This window comes from Phascolarctos cinereus, unplaced genomic scaffold, assembly GCF_003287225.1.
Source record: "Phascolarctos cinereus isolate Bilbo 61053 unplaced genomic scaffold, phaCin_HiC Scaffold_2;HRSCAF=192, whole genome shotgun sequence".
NCBI classification, from domain to species: Eukaryota; Metazoa; Chordata; class Mammalia; order Diprotodontia; family Phascolarctidae; genus Phascolarctos; species Phascolarctos cinereus.
This window is the reverse complement of record NW_027555625.1, coordinates 225,398,141-225,413,700: the sequence shown is the minus strand read 5'-3', so window position 1 is coordinate 225,413,700 and position 15,560 is coordinate 225,398,141. Positions and strand designations below refer to the sequence as shown.

Here is a 15,560-nt window from a genome sequence, read left to right as displayed (position 1 = left end):
GGTGGGGGTGAGGGAGAAAAGGGAAAAAGAAATTTCAGGTAGAAGAAACCTAGAGTAAAAAAGTTGTGGTTTTTTTTAAAGCATAAAATATTTGTCTCTGTCCTTGGTGTTAACTGGCTAGGCTATTCTGTGTGAAGAGAAAAAACGCTCTCTTTTTCCCCTGTAGGCTGCCAGGACTCACAATGGTACTAGGTTCTTAGGCTGTTAGCTCAGGATGAAGAGGAGAGGAAAGGTATTTGGGAGCTTTTGCCTTTTCTTTGTGTGACCCTTACATGGGTGCATAAAGTGTAGGGTATTGGTTGGGTTCAGAGCGGCCTTTCCCAGCTGGTCTTTCTTCAGCCTCCTTCTTTGTTAGCACCTCCAGCGTCATCTTCACTTTGCCCTGGAAACACCATAGATAGTGGTAGGGACTTAATGAGATCAGTTGCCAGGAATCTTGAGATGTCCTTGGACCCAGAGAGGGGGAAGGGAAAGAATTGGTCTCTTGTTGCTTGCAACAAGATACTGAAAGTGCAGCCCAGTAGCCCTAATACCCTACCCAGTGTACTGAACAGGAAATCTCTATGGCTCCTACCGACAGACGCCATTTGCCATTATCCAGAACCTGACAAGGCCACCAGCCAGTGATAGTTTTCTGCCTGAAGAGGGAGACATGCTTGTGGAAGAACTTAAATGGCCATGTAGGCTTGTTTTCTATCATGCTGAGGGTGCATTGTCGGGAACTCCGGGTAGGGGTTGGCATTTCACACAGATCAAGCTCTAGAATTCCTGAGACCAGAGAGAAAGACCATCAGAGAAAAAAAATGTCTTAGCCTTTAGGGTCCCAAGGCCCCAGCTCAATCCCTTACCTAAAAAGTCATCAGAAAGGAACTTGTCATTGTCCCAAATCTGGATTAGAAGTCGGGGTGGGATCTTCTCCACTGTGGGGTCTAAGCTCCAGATGAAATCCTACATGTAAATGGGAGATGCTTCTGTCAATCAGCAAATACTTATTGATTATTTACTATGTGCCAGGCACTATGCTAGGTACTAGAAATGCAAAAATGGAACAGAGTCTGTGCTTAAGGAGCTTACATTCTTTTGGGGAAGATAACACATACATACATATGTAAGTAAGGAAAGGAGTATGATTAACAGTGTCAGATGTTGCAGTGAAGTTAAGAATAATAAGAGCTGAGAAAAAGTCATTGGGACATGGCAATTTAGAGATCTTATGTAACTTTTCAGAGTGGTTTCAATGGAATAATAAAATCAGAAGCCATATTTGCAAAGGAATGAAGAGGAAGGGTGCTTTCCTTTGACAATAAAAATAGTTGGGTATTTCTAGGAATTTGGATATGAAAGGGAAGAAAGATATAGGACAATAGCTTGAAGAGTTGATAGGGTTAAGTGAGGGTTTTTTGGGTTTTTTTTTAAGAGTGGGGGAGACCTGAGTGTGTTTGTGGGAAGCATTGGTGGAGCCAGTAGATAGGGAAACCGAAGAAATGTGAGCAAAGGAATATAGTCAGGGACAATGTGGGACAAGAGATAGGGAGGGATGGAATCAAGGTTACAAGACCTTGGCGAGGAGAAGGGCCATCTGTTCCTCAGAGACTGGAGATAGTGTAGTGGGGACAGGAGAAAAAGAAGATGTTAAAGGGTTTTGAGGTGTGGAGTGGAAAAAAAGAGGGAACTGTTGGCAAATGATGTTTATCAATCACAAATGAGGTGAAGTCCTCTGCTGAGAAAGGGAGCAAAGTGGTTTAGCCAGCTTGAAAAGAGAAATTGCATCTCAGGATCTTTCCTACATTCTGTACTCTGACCTTGTCTTCAAGGAATGACAGGGGTTTGGGTGGTAGAGTTGTCCTGCCTGTCTGAATGTGTTGTCAGAACCCAGAAAGAGTTGCAGTTTTTACTGCTTAATTCCTTGCCTTCTTGCTCAGAACGCAGACCTGTTCTGTGGGCAGGTAGTTAAAAGTGAAGATGAACCTCCAATTGAAATTGCCAGACCCAGTAATTGATCGATAATGGATATCTGTCTTTTGTATGTCGTCCTCCATGTCACGCATCCATCTATAACCGAAATGCACCATCCTAGGTCCACATACACTCAACCCTTCCTTCCCTGTGCACCCATTGGCCCCCTAAATTGGTCCAGTGTAAAAAGGGAACCACTCAATGCTGGGTGTTGGTGAAAGGGTCAACGTGCTACCTCCAGGATTGGGAGAATCTAGATAGTATGGGAGAGACCAGGGAACTTAAGGAGAGAGGGATCCAGCTTGGAGGGTCTAGGACATGCTCAGTCGTGCTTAATTCTTGGTCCTTTTCCCATCTCCTCCCTACTCCCCATGCCCTCACCCTTTGATGTAGATATCACTCATCCTCTCTCCAGTTACATTGATGTCCTGCAGGTCCACACTTCTTGTTTCCCAGATGATGCAGCGCAGTTCGTACCTGTGGTCACTGCATTCTGAGGCCAGGCTACTGAGCCGTGACCATGGGGGGGGGGGGCGCTGGTTGTTTCTCTCCATGGCTCAGGGTTAGAACATGCAGAGCCTATGAAGGCCTGGCTTCAAGGTGGATCACTACCTTCTGAGCCTGGTGGTGCAAGTCTAGTGGAGGATATCTCCACACATCACCAATAATGATGAGAATTTTTGGGGTAGAGGGGTGACATTTAAATTCAGTGTCCAAAGGTGGGATCAGGGGCAAAGGAAATATCCCCCAAAATTGCTTGTGATATAGTATGTAGTTGGCTATTCTGGCCAAGTGTGTGTAGAGGGAAAGGTAGCTCTCACCTTTTGGCCTTTCGAAGACTGATGTTGACTGCAGGCCCTGGAGGCCCAAGATGCAGGGGGAAGATGTCCACCCACAATTGTACCTTCCCCTAGAATCAGAGATAGGATTGCTAGTTGGTATTTGCCTTATTCCTGTGGCCTGACTGTGCCTTTTAGAGCACTTGGAGTTGAGTTCCTAAAAAACAGTACTGTCAAGAAAGGCATCTCTGAAGTCCCATCTGATTATAGGTACATGAACACAAACATGTTAGCTCATGTATATGTGTACATGAATCAATGTTCTCCCCACAACAGTGGAACATTTACTGAATAGAAAGAAGTTTCTGCCCTCTCATGCTTGATGCCTGTATTTAATCCTTTCCTCTTCCATAAAATAGTCTGTATTCATTCAAGCTCTACCCCCAGCACATACCTGGTCAACACCTGGCTGGGTGTTTGAGTACAGAGTTCGAGTCTCCACATGCTCAGGCACCTGTCCCTGAGCTTGCAAGAGGTACAGTGCCAGGCGCTCTTTTGGAGGACCTAAGTACTTAATGGGAGGGGTGTGTTTTTCTAGGAAGTATGGAACAAAGAGATTACAGTGGTTAGGCTTGACACAGTTGGCCCTCCCTGTACAAGTCCATGTAGAAACTATGGAAGTTATTCCCCCCAGGAGAGATGACCTTAAGGACCAAAACAAAGGGCAGTGGGAACTTTGCCCTTGCAACCTTAAGTTCTGTGAATGTTCCATTTTTCCGAGTTGTCTTCTTCTTTGCTGTCTATGCCCATCTTGTGTGCCAGTGGCTTCAGGGGCTAGATAAGGTTGGGGATGAAGTACCGTTCCTTACCAAAGTTTTGTAGCTTGAAGATCCTCCCACTGAACGTGATATAGTCCTTAGTGCTGAAATCAGGTGGAGGCAGCCCCTTCCTGTGGGCATAGCGCTTGAGGAGGTGACTTGGGGTTAGCTGGTCCCTCCACTGAAAGGGCCCTGACCTGGGGAGATGAGTGTGGGAGTAAGGCTGTTGGAATGTTTTAGGGATCAGAAGTTAGAATAGGATTAGAACCTCATGGGCTGTGTGGGAATGTGGTCCTGAAGGATTGGATGGTAACAAGTAGAGGCATCCCAATAGCTCAGCCCAGCACAAGGTGCAGGGCTCCAGTGAATGGAAACCAGTAGAGATTGTGCCCTGAAGTAACAGGAAAATCACTTCTCTGCATCTTGATTGTCTGGAACTTGTCACTCCTCCCTTAACCTTCCCAGAATGCTGGGATCAAGCTCCCCCTCTCACAGGCAGTAGGACTTGGGAAGCCCACAACGCGCTCCAAAGCTGGACAGGAGCCGATTCTCCAGGTCGATGACTGTGGACCCAATCTTGTCATCAGGTAAAATTAAGTCATAATCAAAAAGAGTGATTTCCAGATCTTTCTCCAGGGGAATGGTGCAACTCAGCTCAAACATCCTGGGGGTAGGGGGAGAGGGTGGAGAAGACTCAAGATTATAGAATTCAAAGTCCTAGGACAGGAGATATCTGTAGAAGTCATCTAGTATGTATCCCCTACTTCCAGATAGGACTACATCTCCACTATCACAGCTAAACATGTGTCTGGGCTCCTAATAGAAATGAGTTTTCCCAGTATTCCTTGCCAGCATCTTGCCACTAACAGGATAGTCTGCTCAGCAGTCCTAAATCCCCGTCATCTTGCTGTCATTGGAGTTGGAGAACATCCTTGATATATGGGACATGCCATCACCTTAATCAGTGGCCATTCCACTTGTAGCCTAGAGGGACCTAAATAGTTTTTTTCAGACTGACTTAGAGTGGCAGACTATAATTCCTGAATCCTGGGAAAGGCTAGTTTTGGCAATAGGGAGGAGTAGAACTTGATTAGCCAGTTTAGTGTTAGGGCTAGTGACAGATACTGAGTTTCTGCTATGTGCAAGGCGTTGTGGGAGATAAAAAGACCACTCTGATTTGGCCTTTGGTTGAGGGTTCCAGTCCTCAAAGGACTTAAAACTGCTTCAGTAGTGTTATTATTTCCCCCCTCCCTTTTTTTTTTAAGGCAGTTGGGGTTAAGTGACTTGCCCAAGGTCACACAGCTAGTAAGTGTCAAGTGTTTGGTCTGAGGCCAGATTTGAACTCGGGTCCTCCCGACTTCAGGGCCAGTGCTCTATCCACTGCGCCACCTAGCTGCCCCTGCTTCAGTATTTTTAGAAGAGGATTGGATCAATTGGAGGAAGAGAGGAAAGCTTACGTGCCAAAGATGGGATCCACAGTGTTGGGCTTGTAATCGTGCCGGCTACCCAGCACTGTCTTGCCCAGTTTCAGGATCACGTAAGGGTCACACTGGTGGTGCAGAGGCATAGACACAAAAATGGAGTTGAGCTGATCAGCACAGGTTAGGGGATGAAGGGGACACTGAAGAATAGGAGCTTGTCATATCAAGAAACAGACAATGGGGAGGAGAGGGAAGGCTCTGATTGTGGATTCAGCTCTCCAAGACTGGAGAACTAAAGGACCTTACGGTGATTAGGAATCATGGGATCCGTAAAGGAAGGTATGCAGTCTACAAGAGGACTGTGATGGGAGAACTAGACCCGTGGGTGGGATGGCAGTGAAAAGGGCAGAACCCCAGGGAAAGGGGAGATTTCTGGTGAGCTACTGGGTATTACCAAACCATTGTTGTCCTTAGGTTGCAGGTTGATGGCTCGTATTACATACACTCGGACAAGGCACTGCTGTGGGCCACTCTCTTTCTCAGGCAGATTCTGAAACTGGCGTGGAGGGCTGGGTTGTTTGGGATTCTCGGAAAGTGGATAGATCCGGAAAAGGCCCTGGTGGGGGATAGGGCATGGTGTGATAGCCTAGCAGTTCCTCAGTGAAGAGATGTTGTCTGCTGCGTAAGCTTCATTGGCACCCAAAGAGCAGTGCTCTCTAGCTATGCAGAAGATAACAAAGGGGCAGATATGACAAAAAGAATGATTCTGGGAAGGTAGTGGTAGATTGAGCCATGGTCATTAAGCAGGGATGCGAGGTGAAAGGTAATGGTTTCAGGGGAATAATGGAAGTTCTTGGACAGTCACCAGTCTCAGATCCTATATGTTCATTCCAACTCCTCTAACCTTTTTTTTTCCCCAGAAACTTGAACCTGGCATTGTAGGGAAACGTGCAGGACTGCAGTCATGGGATGGAGCTTAGAATACAAGCATCCGCATTGTAGGATTATAGATGTAGAGCTGGAAGGGACCTCAGGGGACAACTAGTCCAACTGCCTCATTTTACAGAGGAATCTGAAGTCCAGAGAGGTCATGACAAAATCACAGTCAAGTGACAAAGTTGGGATTTGAACCTGGGCCCTCTGACTCCACATCCAGTGCTCCATACCTGCTACCTGTCAGGTTAGGGAAGCCTGAATATCCACATGTCCCTCACCAACTACTCATCTATTCCTTGCCTCTGCCCACCCTGCTGTTTTCTTCAGAGGTTAAGCTATCATCTTGTGTAGAAACATAAATCACTTTCTGGGGTCAGGGAAACTGTAAAATGGAGAAATAAAAGAGTAGGGAAGGTTAAGTGGGGGTAGACACAAAGAAGACTGATGTTCAATCTCACCTTGAATTCCCCCATGACAGGGCTATCTTTAGTCTTCTTCTCATTGTAGAGGTTGAAAGTCTGGCAGAAGTCCTGTAGGCCTTGGAAGTCTGGTATAGCTTCAAGCTCACAGTCATATACCTGGTGCAGTGTGTGTGTTTTGGGGGGATTAAGGGTTGGAATAAGATTTAGAAGGCACAGTGGGAGATGAAACATCCCTTCTAGGCAGGGGCCTGAACTCTGTTCATTCTTCCCTCATTTCCCAAGGATGACATAGTTGCTAGTTTCCTGTGCTATTCCAGCTTGTCTATAGCTTTCAGGGCTGTCTCTAGAAGTTCACATAGGTCCAGGGCAAATCACCCCATGTAGGGCCCCTTCTAAAGACTGAAGAATTCTCTTATACAGTGTAGACTTGGAAGACTGATCATTTATTCTAATTCTGTTTTAAAGCTTAGGGTCTTTCTACCTATTCTGTGCCTGCTGGAAGGGCAGAGGGGTCCATCAACCTCCTGGCCTCTTCTCCAATGGGATGCAAAGGTACAAAGGGAACTTGAGGGAAGCTCTGCCCCTTTGGTGGTTCTTTAGAGAAACCATTAGGACCTGTAAGATCCCCCCTAGCTCTGGATCTCCTTTGTGAGAAGGAGCCAAAATGCCATGAGTGAGTATTGGTGCTAAAGTTAAATAACAAAAATATCACCTATAGGTAGATGGAGATGAGTTGTCACATACACACACACACACACACACACACACACACACACACACGTTTTGGAAAACAAAAATGTTGCATTGGGAAGAGTGATGGATTTTGGAGGCCTTGAATTTAAAACCTGATTCTACCACTGAAAGACCTGTGTGACCTTGGGGAAGGTCACACTCCCCCCACTCCATCCTTATTTTCCTCATCTGTGAAATGAAGGAGTTGGACTCAGTGACCTCTAAGGTCCCTTCCAGCTCAAAATCTTTGATCCTAGACTATGACCCATAATCACATGAAATAATGCTGGGACAAGACTCCCTGGATGGAGTAAAGATCACCTTCAGAGCATAGTAGTCCTTCTTGTGGTTCCACTTCTCAGGGCTCTCTCCTGATGCCCAGAACATCTTGCTCCACCAATCCACTTCATGCATATGTTCTTCCTACCAGGGCAAGGGGATCTAAAGCTGGCATTGTTATCGAGGGGCATCCAACACACCAACCCATGCCAAGGTCAGTCCTAGAGCATCCCTTTCTTGAGGAGGGAACTAGAACCACTCTAACACTTAGCTTCCTGAGATTAGCCTCTTCCCACCCTCATAAGGTGGGACCCCCCATAAGTTGGGTTCCCTGGATAACTGGGATTCCTAAGGGTGGGGACTTCATCCATGTCACCTCACTATGGCTAGACTTGAAGAGTCTTCTGTAATTGCGATCAAAAAACTGGAGAGAGAAGATGAAAAGGAGATAGGTGAGATAAAACACCCTCCCCCCCTTAACTTGCAATAATTTGCATTTAGTGCTTTAAGGTTTGAAAAGCACTTTACATGCATTCTCAATTTCTCACCTATGAGGTGCTATTATCCCCATTTTATGGGTAAGGAAACTGAGGCCTGATCAGAGAGGTTAAATGACTTTCCCAGAGTTGGCCACCTACTAGGTATTTTAGGCAGAATTTGAACAAGTCTTCCTGACTCCCAGCTACAGTCCCCTGGACGCCATAATGTGTTATCTCTCAAGAAACAGAGAAGGGACTGGTGAGGCAAGGGCTTGCCTCTCTGTTCCTCTCACTTCTTTTGCTAAGGTTTTCCTCTCCTTCCTGCCTGGAAAGACTTTGGCTTCTTAGCCATAGTGACCCCATGGGAACTGGGCAGTGGTAGTGACAGTGAAAGCCCAGTTTTCAATACTCATGAGGAAAGCGAAGCCTTGAAGGAGAATAAATTTGCCTCAAGTTGTCCTAAAGGATTGTCTGGGATTAGGACCCAAGAGCTGTGATTTCTTACTTAGACCATACCCCCTCATATGAAAGTGATTAAACTTTGTTGAATCCACATCACCCTGGTTTTAGGAGGGAATGTTTTGAGGCCTGGGAAAAAGGACAAAGACTGTTCCCCTGATGATTAGGGAGAAAGATGAAGTACTCAGGAGTGGGGTAACATGGCCTTCACTCACATTTGTCTTCTTCTTGGTTATGGCTATAAGGCAGAAGTAAAATTGAGAATATTTAGCTTGGAAATGAAAAAAACTAACCAGGTGCTGTCTGCAAATATTTAAAGGTCTATCACATAGAAAAAAAGGATTGGACTTGCTCTGCTTAGCCCCAGAAGGCAGAAGTAGAGCAGTGGAGAAACAAATATGGGCTTGATGGCAGGATAAAAAACTTCCCAACAATTAGAATTGGTCAAAAGTGGATTGGGCTGCTTGGGGAGGTAGTGGGTTCTTTCTCACTATAGTTCTTTAAGCAAAGCTTGGGTATCAGCTATCAGGTATATTGTAGAGAGAATCCTTTTTAGGTATGGAAAGATCCCTTCCAGCTCTGACATTCTTTGATTCTGGAGTGGGGATGGCTTTATAATCATAAGGAGAAATCAGGGCAGAGAAAAGGGCATTTGGGAAGAGGTAGAGGGGCACATGTCTCAAAATTAAACCCATTTCTTTTAGAGAGGAAATTGAGGAATAGGGTCATAGGAGGGATAATGTGGGAAGGAGGGAAAGATCAGAGAAAATAAAGTTTCATACCAGGAAGGCGTGGGGGTACATAGCCTTCAGCCCAGGGGTCACACAAATATGGACGCAAGCAGTAGACAATGGCCTGGCCTACCACCATCTGGATGCCAAAATTGCGCTGGTCTATCACCTTCAGCACCAGGGGTGGGGCATATGCTTCCTCCTGAGGCAGGAACTATGGACCCAGGCAGCATAGAAGGAGGATTGGTGCCCATTCCCAAGACTTTCATATTCCCTATTCTCATCTTCCTTCATGCCTCTGTCCTCAGTTCTAGAATCAGAGCCCTTCCCCTCTCTCCCATCTCATGATAAGGACACCTTCCTTCCCCTCCTCTTACCAGAGTGAGTAGGAGGGCAGCATGGGGAAAGTTGGGGTTGGAGTGATAATTTTTGATCTGAGCTGTCTTCAGAGTTTCCCCACCACATTCCACCAGTAGCCAGGGAGAGTTTGCCTTCTGTATATTTCGTAGCCCCCAAGCCAAGATCTGCCAGAGGAAGAAGGGATAGGACAGAACTAGGAAAGGGGGTAGTATTAGGAGATCAGAGTAAGGAAACAGAGCCATGTTCTTATAGGAGGGTTGTCATGCTCTGGGAACTTTATATAAACCAGAAAATAGGGAGCATAAATTAAGCTGGAGAAAAGAGATTAGAACTTTACATCAAAGAGGTGTGTTTTATTCGTATGTGTGAAGAATGGGGAAAGACAGACACAGATTAAGTCCTAAAACAAGGCTCATGGAAATACCAGCAGAAGTGGCCCGTTGAACACTTGCCATACTTCGGCCTTCACAGCTTAGCTCAAGCCGTGCCACTTCCCTGCAGCCTTCTGTGATGGCACTCCCTGCTCTGACCTAAGACTCTTAGTCTGTCTCCTATACATCCTCAAATCTGATGTCTCCATTTTTGTGTTGTCATCTAACCATTTCATGTGTTTAAATTTGGACTTTGCTCCTGGTTTGCAGATTCCTTGAGGCAGGGAGTATCATACACTTCACTTTTATCCTCCAGAGTACCTAGCATGGTGCTGGGTACTGACAGTGCTCAGTAAATACTTGATTAATAATTAGGCTCTTCCACCTTCCTCATCCTTAATCAGTAGGTGCTATTGTAAAATTCAGGTATACCTGAAGGTGTACCAGGGCAAAAGGCCGTAGGTTAGAAATCGTCCCTGCCTTTGGGGGGTGGGGGAGGGGAGGGGTATTTCAGCCTATCAATCAGTAAACATTTATTAAGTGCCCACTGGTGATACAAAGACCGCTTTCCCCCAATCCCCAAATACAGCCATCCCTACCTTGAGGGAGCTTACATTCTGGAGGAGGAGACGTTTATATACAGAAGTATGTTCAGAATAAATCTATATTTTAAAAAAAGTAGGTGGTTGGGGAGATTAGGAAAAGCTTTGTGTGTAGAAGAAGGTACTTGAGCTGAATCTTGAAGGAAGTAAGGGTAATGAAGTGGTGGTGAGGGAGTGCATTCTAGGCATAGGAGATGGTCAGTGCAAAGACCCAGAAACAGGGGAAACAGAGAAAAGGCTGGTTTGTCATGACCACAGATTGCAGCGAGATCAGTAATGCATAGTAATCCCACTGAAGAAATTACTCTTTTCACTCTTGTGTGAAAAGACACTTCTGTGTCTAGGCACACAGGCTGGTGGGTCCTTGAAGGGTGGACCTTGTTGAACCTCTGACCCTCAGGTGGAACCAGGTGCCACCACATCCTGCAAGATAGCATTTGAATCTCCATTCCCCTTCCCCTTCTCCCCCATTTCAGCTCTTGTACTTCCTTCAGATAGATGAGTTCCAAGAAATGTGGAGTCAAGGAATAAGGAAGGACAAAAGCGGTGTTTGAAAAGAAGGAAAGTCCAGACCCCCTCATCACTTCTGCCTGGGGTGAATCATGAGCCTTTTTCCTGGGCACCTACACATGTTCCTGTTATCAACTTTTAGGACCACCCATCCCCTACTCCCCAAGCCCTCTTACCTCAATGGCAGTTTTCTTCAAGGAGGGCTGGATGTTTTTGGGGAGAGTATAGTAGCCGTTCTTCCAGGGAATACTCATGAGTAGAGATTTCTGGTTACTGACCATCTGAAGAGTGAAGGAGAGTGACCTGTAAGGCTCTTTCCAGTTCTGTAGTTATGATTCTAGGATCCCAAGTGCAGGACAAACATTAAGGACTCATTGGAGTTGAGACCAGTTTTCCCTGCACCTCAAGTAGGGCCTGATTGGGTCCCTGGAAGTTCTTTGAAGAGGCCCTAGAGTCTCTCTCCAAGGTTGAGAACTTCACATGTGATTCCTTTCCATTCATGGGGTCAAGGAGACAACCAAAGTGGTCTGACACCTAGCCCTCACTTCTCACCCTCAGTCCCCCAACACCCACCCAGCAGACTTGCCCTTTGTCTCCCAGGTGGAAGGGATTGGGAAGTTGGAGGATGTGGGGCCCTTCGCAGCTGAATTGCCACTCTTAGTACCTCATTCTCTAGGATAAGCTCAAAAGCAGCCAGAATCTCTCCCTCTTCCTCCCCTGGCTCTTTGCTAATGGAATGCCAGCTTAGCAGAGGTAGGGTTCGCTTTTGGAGATCTAGACAGACAACTGGTGAACACGTGCTCCTTCCCCATAAGCTCCCCTTGCCCTGGCATACAGGAAAATTGGATCTTAAAAAGTTGGCTGAGATAGGTAGGGGTGACTCTAGGGATTCTATGGGTTGAGATATGTAACAAAGTAAGGGGAAAGTCACAGGCCAACAATGAAGTCTCTGGTCTTTGGGATAGGGATCTGTGCAGCATATGCCATTAACACCACCTCAGGGAAGGGCACAGGAATAAACCATGCCCAGGGCAGGAGTTGCAGGAGCAGCAATGGAGGCCCCCACTTAACTCATGACTGCTCACGTACATAGGAATTCAGCTGCCAGAGTTCTAGGCATATGAGGGGAGGATTTTCTTCTGTATCTTGGGGTTTCTCATAGAGTAGAATGTGGTGAAACACCAATGTCTGATCCCATGTTGGGACCAGGGAAGTCTCTAGTGTCCGGGTGCGTTGGCCATAGTGCAGGAAGATCACCTGAATGGAAGAGTCTAGGTATGGGGGAAGGAGGGGCAGGAGGGGGAATAAGAAATAGAAAGATGAGGGGTTCATTTAGCCCAGAGAACACATGGTCATTTATCTGGTAGTTTGCCCTTTTGTCCATTTTTTAAGTGGTGATGTTGGGGAGTTAGGAAGCATCTATAGCCTCTATTCAATCCTCTGTCCTCTAGGAACTCTGTTTGGTGGCCTTGGCCTCATAGAAAGTTGCTCTAACTACTTTATGGAAGTGGTGGCTATTTCTTGGCCAAAGCTACCCCAGTGGCACAGCCCACAGTCATACCTCCAGAGAACTCCAGAGAACTGTCATTATAGCTCTGGGTTCCTTAGAGGGGTGAGAGATCAATGGAAGAGGAAAGTGCTTACGTGAGAAGGTCTGGATGTGATTAGACATCAGGTTTCTGGCTTGGTAGATATAGCAGAAAAGCTGGTAGTACTGTGGTTCTGGAGGGGAGACAGAGGAGCCACGAATATCTATTCCCCTTTCCTAGGTCTCCTTAACCCTCAACCGTACATCTGTTCCTCTATGCTGTTTAGGAACTAGACCTCTGGTACCTTTGGGCATGCCCCCTGTCTAAGATGCTCACCGTAGATCATGCAGTAGATGAAAGAAGTGCTGAATTTTTGGGGTGTCTCAATTAAAGCTTTTTTTGAAGTCATGAGATCCTGTTTTTCCTTTTTAACCTCTCCCCGTTCTTCTGCCTTCTGTTTCTCCATCTCCTTTAGTTTCTTCTTCTCCTTCTCCTTCTCCACGACCTGTCATCCAGGATGGCCTCTCACCAAAGTGTCTCAGGCTCTCCCTGGATCCCTACTTCCCCAGAGCCAGGTTCAAAACCAAGGCCCACTCTGAGGATTGTGGGAATGAAAGACAACTAACTCTTCCCCAGGTTCAATCCAGTGAAGCTGTGTTATGGGACAAGGGCCCTGCTTGAGAGTAGGGTAGGATTTGGTGGTAGATCCCTGGGCTCTTAGGAGCCAGGATTGGCATTGGGTACTCTGGATCTTGGGAACCTTTGATTGGGGCCCATTTCCCACCCTTAACCCCTTTGTACTTGGCAGGGTATGATTTGTGCTTCGCAATGGGCTAGAATTACAGGGGAGAGAAGGATTGGAGCAAGGAGGAACATTGTTTCCATTATCTTTTACCAAGGATCTCTCCAGGAAGAAGATGGGAGAAATATTGACGTCCTCCATGGGTGTCATCCTGCGGTGCCAGCGGCGGCGGCGGAACATGCTATTTGGCTGCGGATCTGGGTCAGATTTGGAGCCAAAGGGGCCATATTCCCAGCCTTCCTCTTCCCCAGATAGAACAGGTGACTGCTGTGAGTAGGCAGAGAAGTAGGCAGAGACTCAGTCTGGAAGCTTTATGCAGAGACACTTCCTCTAGGAGAGGCAGCCCAGGGAGCTTCCTCTAGGAGAGATGGCCCAAAGTTCAGAAAGGGTTGTGGGAATGTGGCCTGAGTGGCAATGAAAAGATATGAAGACAGAAAAGAAGAAAGAGTGAGAGGATACTAATACAATGAACAGAAGTAGAGGGTAAAATGTCTTACACAAAGTACTTTATGGTTTGCAAAACACTTTATATAGATCTTTACAATAGCCCTGTGGAAGAAGGTACCATTTTACAGATGAGGAAATAGGTTCAGAGAGATTAAGGGACTTGCCCAAGGTGACAGAGCTAGGAAAGGTCTGAGGCAGCATTTCAAGCCAGACGATGGGTGAAATGGAAAAGAATTTGGGGAGTGGGGTGAAATGACCTTCTTGGCTCAATCTTTTTCCTCTTGACCCCCTGCCTACCAGGAGGCAGCTACCTTCTGTTCATGTCTCTGCTCTCCAGTTTTTCGGCATCTCTGTCTCACCCATCTGCGGCGGCGCCAGGAATGATAGGTCTTCTCCACAGCAGTCCAAGCTTTTGGGATAGCCGAGGGAGGAATCCCCACACCATACTCCCAGCCTGTAGGAAGCGGGACCTATTAGCCTTTTGCCTGCCCAATTCCAGTGAGGCATAGAAAACATAAAGAAGGTTTAGGGGAGGATAAGCAGATTGGTTAAAGCACCAAGAAATAGGCCCTGGGAGGTACAGCTGGAAAGAACCCAGTACTGGGAGTGAGGTGTCTTGGGTTTAAGCCCCAGGTTTGCCTCTGATGACCTATGTGATCTTAGAAAAGTCATTCCTTTTTTCTGGGCCTTTAGTTTACAAACCAAATAAATGCAAACCTGTAAGAGTGTGTTAAGTGCCCACAATGTGCAAGGCAAGAGGCAGCATGGAATGATGGATAGATGGCTGGTATTAGAGTCAGGAACACCTTGGCTTCTGCCTGTGACATATGTATACTGGCTGTTTGGCCAGACCCAGGCTACTAAAACCCTCAGTGCTTCTGGCAATTTTCCAATACCATCTGTAGAATAACTAATTGGTATTTGTGGAAGGAATTTCCAAACAAGATGTTCCCTACACTGAATCAAAGATTTGGCCTGTGTGTCTGTGTGTGTGTGTGTGTGTGTGTGTATGTACCAGGCACATACGTGTGGGAGGGCAGAAAGACACTTGGTTTGGTGCTGGGGATACAAAGGCAAGATGAACATATGAAAATCAGTCATTGCCTTCAAGGGGCTTACATTCTACTGGGGATTTAAATTTTTCCACCTAGAAAATAGGAGAGTTGTACTAGATGAGCTCTAAATCTTCCTCCAGTTCTAACAGTCTATGAATCTATGAAAGGCTAATGGTGCTATGACTTTTTGCCCTGGAGAAAAGGAGAAATAACTTAGTAACTCTGAAGTATTTGGAGGCATAGCCAGGAGAATACAAATTACATTCCCTCCTCATTTCTGCTTCTTGGAACCCCCAGCTGCCTTCAAAGCCCAGCTTAATTATCACACCCTACAGGAGCCTTTCATGATCTTTCCAGTCTTGGGATCTACCTCCCCCTGAAATTTCTTTGCATTTACTTATTTGTATAGTCACTGTTCTCTCCCCATCCTCTACCCATGAACCTCAAGACAAGGACTCTTTCATTTTTTTGTCTTTTGTGTTCCTAGTGCCTAGCACATGGGAGGCCTCTCATAAATATTTATTGAATCAAAACTGAATAAAGCAAAGGAATTACGTTTTCATTGTAGTAAAGGAGACTTGTTCTAAAGCTTGTCTGAACAGGATAGAATGGAATAGAACAATATAGAACAGACCAAGACAGAATAAAATAAAAAATAAGAGACTAGAATGGAATAATAGAGTAGAATAAAATATAGAATTTTCTTTTTTTCTTTCAAAAATTTATTATTTTATTTTCCCCCAGTTACATGTAAAAACAATTTTTAACATTTGTTTTTAAAATTTTGAGTTCCAAATTCTCTCCCTCCTTCCCTACCCCCCATTAAGAAGGCAAACAATTTGATATAGGTTATATATGTATAGTCATGCAAA

The 15,560-nt window shown here is 45.9% G+C and overlaps 1 protein-coding gene across 1 annotated transcript in view; it reads right to left on the bottom strand.

Annotated features, from left to right (window-relative positions):
* FER1L5 (fer-1 like family member 5) overlaps window positions 1-15,560 on the bottom strand; it is a 62,801-nt gene that overhangs the window by 604 nt on the left and 46,637 nt on the right. Inside the window, exons 28-49 of the mRNA XM_078149158.1 lie at window positions 13,945-14,087; window positions 13,280-13,453; window positions 12,721-12,871; window positions 12,500-12,577; window positions 11,945-12,126; window positions 11,520-11,681; window positions 11,032-11,136; window positions 9,390-9,536; window positions 9,053-9,226; window positions 7,386-7,487; window positions 6,369-6,488; window positions 5,429-5,590; window positions 5,011-5,102; window positions 4,047-4,217; window positions 3,605-3,750; window positions 3,190-3,329; window positions 2,778-2,866; window positions 2,338-2,433; window positions 1,911-2,052; window positions 849-948; window positions 575-768; window positions 273-382 (exon numbers count right to left, since the gene is read on the bottom strand). Coding sequence (XP_078005284.1) covers window positions 273-382; window positions 575-768; window positions 849-948; window positions 1,911-2,052; window positions 2,338-2,433; window positions 2,778-2,866; window positions 3,190-3,329; window positions 3,605-3,750; window positions 4,047-4,217; window positions 5,011-5,102; window positions 5,429-5,590; window positions 6,369-6,488; window positions 7,386-7,487; window positions 9,053-9,226; window positions 9,390-9,536; window positions 11,032-11,136; window positions 11,520-11,681; window positions 11,945-12,126; window positions 12,500-12,577; window positions 12,721-12,871; window positions 13,280-13,453; window positions 13,945-14,087 — 2,980 coding nt within the window. The remainder of the gene's footprint in view (window positions 1-272; window positions 383-574; window positions 769-848; window positions 949-1,910; window positions 2,053-2,337; window positions 2,434-2,777; window positions 2,867-3,189; window positions 3,330-3,604; window positions 3,751-4,046; window positions 4,218-5,010; window positions 5,103-5,428; window positions 5,591-6,368; window positions 6,489-7,385; window positions 7,488-9,052; window positions 9,227-9,389; window positions 9,537-11,031; window positions 11,137-11,519; window positions 11,682-11,944; window positions 12,127-12,499; window positions 12,578-12,720; window positions 12,872-13,279; window positions 13,454-13,944; window positions 14,088-15,560) is intronic.